Genomic DNA, 9,843 nt, shown 5'->3' with positions numbered 1-9,843 from the left:
TCATGTGGCGGCTGCATATCATTGATGTAATGTAGATGTATTTGAAAGCTGTGATATACGGATACAGTATTACCCAGATAATATTTGGCTTTTCGTTCGTGTCCTTTCGGTACCCCATTCGAAGTGGTAGGGGTGCCCTATCTTACGCCCTACCAAAATAAATTACATAGGACGGCTTTCATTGGTTAATTATTCAAGTAGCTCAAGTTGATTGGTTGGACAAGTACATTCAGCTATAGCTGCTAGCGATTCCAATTATAAAGCACAATAATCGTTCTTCGTTCATGTCAGTTGCAGCACAGATAATGATAGTATATGTACTAAAGCCGATCTATTCTCTTCCACGACCCACGTGCGGTAATTTATTTAAGGTGGGCATTATTGTTATTTATTAAGCAACAAACATTTTTTAAACAAAAATGTCACATAGATTTGACGAGACAGTTTTTATCGTTCATTTTATTGAACTTGTATTCGAAGTTTAGTTCGGTGTTGGTTTTTTGAATAGTTTGCTCTTTGTTATAATTAACTAATTATGATGCTTTTGGTTGTTATTGTGTCTGATATTTAATAGTCTATCAAAGAGAAAAATGCCTTTACAAAGTTCAATGAAATAAACGTGAAGTCATTTTGTACGTGACTTATTTGACGTACCAGTTCTTGTGGTATGCTTTTGAACAATTAAGAAGAAAAACTGGTTCATGCCTTCTTACAGCTGATTAAACAGGGGTATGCCTCGGAAATAACGCCTGGTCATTAGGGTTTTAGATTTTAGATGTTTTTTTAGGATTTACTATTAGCCATCTACACACATTATAAATTATGACATTTTATTGTTTTTTCTCCTGGTTGCATGTTAAGGCAACGATTTTGATATACAAATGCTGGTTAAGGACTAAAATGATCTGAGGGGCACCACTTGTTGTTCCTCTAATTCGTACTAATGAAGAATTATGGGTCTGAGTCATTGTGTTGATTCAGTAGTGTCAAGTGTGTTGCTTGTTCTATGCCGATCTCCAATGGTTTGTGAGAACAATGATATACAGCCCCCAAGGATAGCCGACGGCGCTCATATGGGCGGGGTTTAATGATGAAGCTCTGTTGGGATTAACCCGAACACGGCACCCGAACAAACAAATATGCTGAATAAAGCACCTTGTAAATTTACGAATATTATGAACTATAGTGGTTATTTTACTTATCTGTTGAATTCATTTTGTTGTCAAATAAATATAGTATCCCAATATTGCCACCGTTATGATCAGTCAGTTACCTTTCACAAGCATTCGTGATATTAATAGTCACAATCGTAAAATAGCTCAAATTCGGTTTTGCATTTGGATTTTGAGTATGAAAACTACACTGCACAGCTTTGCCTGCTGTCCCATCTTATTGGCAAGGTAGATGGGACAGCAGGCAATGTCCCAATGAAAACAATGTGAAACCGATGAAAGACTGTCATTTTATATTAGGGGTGGCAAAATATTAATCAAAAACTAGAAAAAAAAATGCCGTTGTTCGGGTAATTATATTCAACTTTAGGCATATACTACGACCTTTACTAACTTTAAAATTACTAAAAGTAGGTAATTTGAAATGTTTTATTTTGAATAGATACATTATTTTGGTTAGGTATTACCCCTACATTGCAGAAATTCAATGTTTGCTATTGTGACCCGCGGGGTCTACTGGCTGAATAAGCTAATGAAACGATAACAGCGATTCGTGTTTTCTAAAACTTAACAAGGCAACGCGACCGCCCCGCGAGAGTTGTGTTTGCTTTGAAACCCAGGCTAGCACAATCCTAATAGAGCTCCATCATTAAACCCGCCCATATGATAGCCGTCGGCTATCCTTTTGGGCTGTATATCATTGGTGAGAACAAACTTTTAGGATATATGTTTGAAGTGGCTTCAAGAGGTGTCAATCTTCCTCAAGTGGCAGACCTAGTTGCCATAGCCATCTAGGAGTGGCTGTTCATTGATGAATAGTAGACCTTAATAACCATCTCTCAGAATTTCCATTAAAGGTGACAAACATTGATTTTGTGGATGGTTATATATATAAAACATTTTCCATGAGTGCAGAAATCATTGAAGAAATTCTTACCAGCTTATTGAATTGTAATTTACACTGTTTATAGCGCAGTTACAGTGTACATCATGGTGTAACTTAAATATATTTTGAATGATGTTTAGTTTCAAAGTTTATAGCATTGGCGTTCGGACGACAATACGTAAATGCCATTTCGTGATGGCAATTTTGGTGGTAGTGCTTTTGTAAAAGATGAGCTATCAGAAACTCCGGATTAAAATGATCACAGATGTTTTTACCAATAATTTTATACTTGAAATCACATTCTTACAAATGCAAGGAAAATTGTAATAGTTGTGTGACATCGCTAGTACAGTGGTGTGCATAAACTTGGAATCACATTGTTTTGTTCACTCTATATCGAATGGATCTTCCATTTGCTTTCTATTTTCCCGCCAATTATGATGCCATGCCAGATATTATATATCAATCTGATCAGCAGAAGATGTGCTTTCAAACAATGCATTGATTGATTTAACACAATCATTTCTGAGTGATTTATATTAATCCGTGGAGATGCTGAGATGCTATTAAAGAGCTCGGAAAGTTGGTAAACAGCATGCCTCGACGGTGTCAGATGGTGATCAAGAACAAGGGCTGGCCAATAAAATACTAATGCTCAGCTCAAGACACCTTACCAGTCCTTCTGAAGACCAACAATAACCCAACGGCCCTTTTCAGGGCCACCAATTTGTATAAAAGAGTTTGTTTGTATCCTATTTTATCAATTTTCACTAACAACATTCATAGCCTGCAATAAGTCTGCCTTTCGGTAAATCCACCCCAGCGATAAAAATCTGAGAATATTTTCGAATATTTGGCATCCTCTTGTTCTTCAGAATTTTCCCTTTCAAATGATATATATATTGATGGGGTTGAGGCACTTAACTCCAAAGAATTTCTTAGACAACAGCATATAAACATACATATTTGAAGATTTAACTGGTGATTCCAAGTTTATGCACACCACTGTATGTAGTACAACCCATAATGTCTGAAACAACAGCTCCATTTTTAAAAAATAGCATCAGGGTCATCTTCAACTCAGTTCCTTTCAGTGAGCTAGCGTCAAAAACTATCATTCCAAAAATACATTGTTTAAATCGATCAATTACAATATCGAATTGGCCTAGAAAATGAAAAAATTAAATGATGGAAAATTGAAACAAACTGAAATTGTTTGCATAAATAAACAATTGGTGAAGTTTAGGAAAGAAAACGTGTTTTAGGGAAACAGTCCCAACATCGACAAATCCGAACTTAGACAAGTCCCAATCTCGACAGAGGTTGGTCTGAATCTAGACAAAGGTTGATTCGATGATTGACAATTTATGCTATACTGTACACCACCAATATCACTGTGATAGAAGAAATTTTACACCCACAAACTAGAAATAGCCTCCAGGGGTTATCTGATGAAGTATATAGGCCTAAGCTAAACGAATTTTAAATTGATAGCATGCATTTGCATAATCATTATCATAATGGTGATACCAAAATTATAAATAAACTGCTCAAGAGAGGAAAATGAGAAAATCAATGAACACAAGAAAATAATAGGACTATAGACTGTAAGACTATAAACTTTCATAAATAAAATGATAATGCAAAGATAGAATAATTATAATATTAATGAATTTACTTATAATTATAATAAGATTGGGACCAAACGCTGTCGAGATTGGACCAACCGTTGTCGATTATACAAACTCATCGAGCTACAAATTCGTTGAGGTTCGGGCTATTATCCCGTATTTTATGGTGTATTTTTTCAGCGTACGAACCGAATGCATTTTTGATATTGTTGAAATCATAAAAGCAATAAATCATTAGTTTTATAGTGATATAACTAATATTTTTTAATATAGACATTATTTGCTTGAAAATCTACTCTAGTTAAATTGAACCTTCTCACCATTTGTATGGTTAAAATACACTCTAATATGGTAGACTTTAAATCTGCTGTTTTATCACATCATGTTCGTTAGCCATTTTCAGTTCTCAAACTTTTTTGTCATCTACCCAAAATCAAAAAGTAATTTTTAACCTACCCGTAAATGTAGCTTAAATCCTGAGTTCTCAATATGTAATGTAATGAAAGTCAATTACGCTGCTAAAGACTAATGTCATTTTACTTGATAGTGAAAGGAGAGATTTTTATGAACTGTAGGTTTTGCTAACTTTCCCAGTAAGTCCCAATCTTTCCCGATAAACACCCGTTTTTCCTGGTCATCTGAAATATATTGAGTTTTTCCTGGAAAATTTCCAACCTAGCTTTGTTTAGCTTAAGTACATTTCCGATGTAACGACACAATTAACTTGGAGGTCTCTTAATTACTCAGTGTTTTTGTGATGGCTCCAGTTTTATGCTAAGTTCTCCTACCTGGTTTTAGCCATAATGCTGTCTATGTACAGCAATATATTTTCCCCACTTAAATGTGTACTGAGTTGAGGCCATTTATTGACTTCTATTCTAGTGGGCTTGCCATCTCTCTCATTGTTGAACCGTCTACATGATTTGTGGGGTCATGTGCTTATGCCATCAACATTGCTGCAGTGGCACTGATCCATATCTATTTTGATGTAATAATTCTGATAAGATTTCTATCAAGTGGACCACTTGACTCAAGATCTCTTCGTTGGCACAAACAAATCGGAGATGCGTGATCTCTGACAGAATCTTAAGCCTTAGCTGTGGGACTGAAAATACTTTTTTGGAACATGTTGCCTATAATGCCCAGTGATTCCCATGAAAGCTTCAAGTTTATAAACCTCCTGGGTAACATTTTAACTGGATTCACCTCAGGGTCTGACAGTCTTGGCTAACGACATGTCTTAGGTAATTTACTTGAGGCTGCAATAGTCAAGAGCATTTTAACCGCCATCAAGTTTTGTCGATTTTAATCCTGAAACATCCTGGCAGTCAGATCACCTCAAACATCATCAAACATCACAAAATGATAGAAAAATATCCATGCTTTATGATAAAATCTTCTAAAATTTGGTATAAGCTCATCTTTAAAAAAATAAAAATCTTATTTATATTTAATGTTGAATTTATCTTTGAATTTCTACAGAGTGCTGCATTATGCAAATTCACCACAAGTGGGTCAGTTTTATCAACATTCCTGTTTCACCACAATCAACTTTATGAAATTAGAGATACATGCAGCATCCAAGGCTTAGGTTGCGGCTGTCAATTCTCAGCAAGGCTGATGTAAAATTATTATAAATTCTCAAAAACCATCTCTATGCGTGATGATATCGAGAACTGCGTGAAAACTGCTTTGATACTTATGTGAGTGGAGTGATATATATTGTAATGACACAAACTATGATGTTACCCTGTGGATGAACTAAAAAATGAGTTCATTAAAGCTATTTTGACCAAAAGAATGCAGTTGATAATGCTGTTGTTCTTATGCTATCACAAATACCACTTTTAGGTTCTTTTGCGGAGATTTGTAGATTCATTTCTAGAACCTAGATTATCAATTGATGGCACATTCAAGATGTCAAAATGTTTGTCTCAAGCATGAGAGTGCTAGATTTACAGTTTTTGTTTTAATAGAGTAATCTAGCCATTTTATTCCATTATTACAGTATATATTTATTATATTCATATTTACTTTTATATGTATTTAACACACGTAACTAGAATGATGGGGCAGACCACAAGCGTTGAAGTATTGTGAGCTTTGGGGTTTTTTCTTTTACCCTGAAATAAGTAGTTTTAAATAATCATGAATGTTATTAATAATTACCTGTTTGTAATCTACAGTTGCCATGACAACAGAATTTTTATGTAAAAAGAGATTTTGGCAAGATGCTTACTTCATAGAGTTGGAAAGCGATGCAATCATGGGCAAGAATGTACATTGGAGCGCACAAATGAATGCCAGCTGTGCTATCAGTAGTATGGTTAGTCGCCTTCCAAAAACGCCACCGAAGTCGAAAATAATTGTAGAATTATAAAATAATAGATTGCTAATCTAAATTGATGGCAAGCATTAATAAGAGCACAGTTTAGTAGTTGCTACTGCCAACTTATTTTGCTACTGCATCTCGAGAAAGACATTGTTATATTAGGCAAGATTTCTAATGATTGTATGCAATCAGGTTATATGAATCTACAAGTGAGTAAGGATTTAGTTATATACTTTAGCTTTTCACTATCTCTATGTAGGAGCCACTCTAGAGCATTGTGTGACTGTTCTTGAACATACTGATCATGTCTCGAGAGGAAGGAGGATTGAAGGGCAAATTAAAGAATCTTTTCCGGAGTAAGCCATCGCATGCACCGAGCGAATGTCCAGCCCTTAAACTAACAAATCAACAAATTGAGGTATGTCACTCTGACTTCTCACGGTCTATGGTTAAACATTTTGACCTGAAAAAATGACTGCTTTGTATCACTCTTGTATCACTTGTTTGTAGCTAAATTTATTTAAATTTAACAACACTGTTTGATTCGATGCCTCTTCAACTGATTTGATGGTGTAGAGTTTGCATTGCAGGAAATCTCTAGCTCCAGTCCTGCTGGTCTTCGAGAACGCAAGATTATTGAGCTAGCTCAGCTAGCAGAGAAACAACGCTTGGAACCGGTGTGTAGATTCTAGGGGCCTATTTAGGCGCTCCTTCACATTCAGTATTATTGCTCTTAGTATATCCTTTGAAAACAAATCTTTTGCTTTGGCCACCACACTTTATATGAGTCTCATTCTGTTTGAAGTGATGCTACATCTTGTATAACTGGCAGATGTTACAATTCACTTTGTGTCTGTAAGAGAGGTCACATTTGTGGTTGAAGGTTTTTGTGGATCTCTGTTGGTTTGTATAAAGTTCCCATTAAGATCTCATAGTTTTTTGTGTGTTTGTTTGCATCTGCAGCAGGTCCTTCTATATGCTTGCAAAGTGTCTCTCGACAGGTTTTCTAGAAATTTCTACGCTCTTGCAGACGGCACCTGAGGCGATAACAGTGGCTATACAAGACCTTCTGGTTTCACAGGACACTCCTAAACGACGCGTTGCTCTCAGCCTTATCCATGCTATAATCAAAGGACAGGTAGGGTTCTGCTGATCTATTATTTTTTCATCTATAGGCATGTCTCTGCCCTAATCATGCATGTCTCTGCCCTAATCATACATGTAGGTCTCTGCCATAGAAATAGGTCACTATCGTATATATTATATATATGATAGTGACCTATTTCTGTGGCAGAGACCTACATGTATAATAGGTCACTATCATATATATAGGTCACTATCATAGATATAGGTCACCATATATATAGGTCACTACCATATATATAGGTCTCTATCATGGACATGTGTCACTATCATGGATGTAGGTTACTGTCATAGACATAGGCTATTGCCATCAACACAGGTTGCTGATGTAAATATAGGTCACTATCATGAATATAGACCACTTTTATAGACACTAGGTCATATCACACTAGGTCATATAGACCACTTTCATAGACACATAGTTACTATCATAGATTTAAGTCACTATCATGGATCTAGTTTACTACCATAGACATTAGGCCGCTGCCATCGACATGGGTTTACACCATAGATATAGGCCATTGCAATTATTTGAAAAAAGTATTAGGTTATTAAGGAAAAAGGTTACCTAGGTTATTAACCTGATTAAAGGGTACTAGCTGTGGACCTGCATCGTCGTCACTTCTTTTGACAGGATGAAGAGCTGGGTATGCTCAGGGACTACTATTTTAATCTTCTACTGAAGCACGAGTACGGAGAGGATCTTCCTGTTCTACTTGCAATCCTGAGAACATTGACCAAGGACGGATATGATCTCAACTATATAGATCATCAGGTCAGCTGCTTCTGAGAGCCCGGCAATGTATATATGCAATGTATATATGCAATGTGTACATGCAATGTATATATGCAATGTATATATGCAATGTGTACATGCAATGTGTATATGCAATGTGTACATGCAATGTGTACATGCAATGTATATATGCAATGTATATATGCAATGTATATATGCAATGTATATATGCAATGTGTACATGCAATGTGTATATGCAATGTATATATGCAATGTGTACACGCAATGTATATATGCAATGTATATATGCAATGTGTACATGCAATGTGTATATGCAATGTGTACATGCAATGTGTACATGCAATGTATATATGCAATGTATATATGCAATGTATATATGCAATGTGTACATGCAATGTGTATATGCAATGTATATATGCAATGTGTACATGCAATGTGTACATGCAATGTATATATGCAATGTATATATGCAATGTATATATGCAATGTATATATGCAATGTGTACATGCAATGTATATATGCAATGTGTACATGCAATGTGTACATGCAATGTGTACATGCAATGTGTATATGCAATGTATATATGCAATGTGTACATGCAATGTGTACATGCAATGTGTATATGCAATGTGTACATGCAATGTGTGCAAATTTACAACCATATTCTGTCTACAGATTGGTGTGTTGCTGGTGGCATGGCTGAAGGATCTCTCCAACAGCGAGACAAGAACAGAGTTCCTCGATCTTCTCGCACACATCATAAAATATAATGCCGCTTTTATTGAGGAAGACAGCTCCGTGGAACTCTTTCAGTAAGTTTTATTCGGTTATTAAAGATTATTTCAATTTTCCTTTTCATGGCATTGCAAAGCCATCTATATCAAAGAACCAAAGCATTCGTTAACAATCCACTTTAATTCTCGCAGAGCTTTGATGTTTTACCTGCTGTTGATAGATATCAAAGAACTAATTATGCAGCACTCGTGTTTGAACTTTTTGATTAATTTTTTTAATTTATTTCATAAATTTTCAATTATGAAAAATTTTAATTTTTGAAAATTAACTTTCTACAAGCTGTTCAGTTTTAGTCGGATGACACGCTAGCTGCTGTCTATCAATTATATGAGCCTTTAGACTGAGAACCTGATTTAAAATCCTACTATCAGCCTGTACCCCAGTCTGTTTACTCAATGAATTCACCTTGAAAATATCTAAGGGAGCTGATATCAACAGTAGGACTTGGCAACCTGCATATGACAAATTAAATGTTATGCTTGCGAGGTGTGTAGATACGCTTGCAGATTTATCTTCTTTTGGTAGGATGTGCTGTGAAATCTGCAACAAGTCTCGGAGTGAGAAGGAGATACAACGGTGTCTGCTCGTACTAGAGAATATTATCAAATATTACTATGTCAAATCTGATGCTTTGCTTCCACTCTGTATGACACTCAGTCGAACCGTTCTCACAGAAAGTTTTGTGCAGAGGTGAGCGTCTGTAGGGTTCAGCTCATGGGTGTTGAAGAAGCTTGATGATTTTTTATTATTTAGTGCCTTTTAACTCTTGTTATCAAATTAATTTTTTCACCGAAACATTATTAAATATTCATTAAAATCTAATGCTTGAGAAGGGTGCATGTAAGTTGTCATAGATTTTGAATCACGCTGTCTATGAAAATATTTTGATACCAAATTAATGAGCATAAAATGTTACATCAGCTGATGCCTTAAAGAACTACAAGTGTGTTACAGAATGAGCTCAGACACTTTAGTGCCCATTTTCGCTACAACCTTGAGTAACAAGTTGAGAGTGTCTCGAGTCGATATTATTATAGCTTACAGCATTATTAGTGTTATATCTAAAAATAAAATAATCACCATCACTAGTACCATTATTCAATAGATAATCATCAGAAGTCATTTT

General features: G+C 35.5%; 1 protein-coding gene across 4 annotated transcripts in view; it reads left to right on the top strand.

The window, feature by feature from the left end:
* The first annotated feature begins 297 nt into the window (after positions 1-297).
* Positions 298-9,843, top strand: part of LOC137386849 (tuberin-like) — a 40,455-nt gene continuing 30,909 nt past the window's right edge. For all 4 annotated transcript variants that reach the window (XM_068073021.1, XM_068073019.1, XM_068073020.1 and 1 more), the window contains exons 1-7: positions 298-371; positions 6,281-6,439; positions 6,612-6,698; positions 7,052-7,159; positions 7,799-7,939; positions 8,598-8,734; positions 9,243-9,407. In XM_068073021.1, the coding sequence (XP_067929122.1) occupies positions 6,326-6,439; positions 6,612-6,698; positions 7,052-7,159; positions 7,799-7,939; positions 8,598-8,734; positions 9,243-9,407 (752 nt within the window). In that variant the 5' untranslated portion in view covers positions 298-371; positions 6,281-6,325. The remainder of the gene's footprint in view (positions 372-6,280; positions 6,440-6,611; positions 6,699-7,051; positions 7,160-7,798; positions 7,940-8,597; positions 8,735-9,242; positions 9,408-9,843) is intronic.

This window comes from Watersipora subatra, chromosome 2, assembly GCF_963576615.1.
Source record: "Watersipora subatra chromosome 2, tzWatSuba1.1, whole genome shotgun sequence".
Classification (NCBI taxonomy): Eukaryota; Metazoa; Bryozoa; class Gymnolaemata; order Cheilostomatida; family Watersiporidae; genus Watersipora; species Watersipora subatra.
Note: the sequence above shows the minus strand (reverse complement) of the source record. Positions and strands in the feature narration are given on the sequence as shown.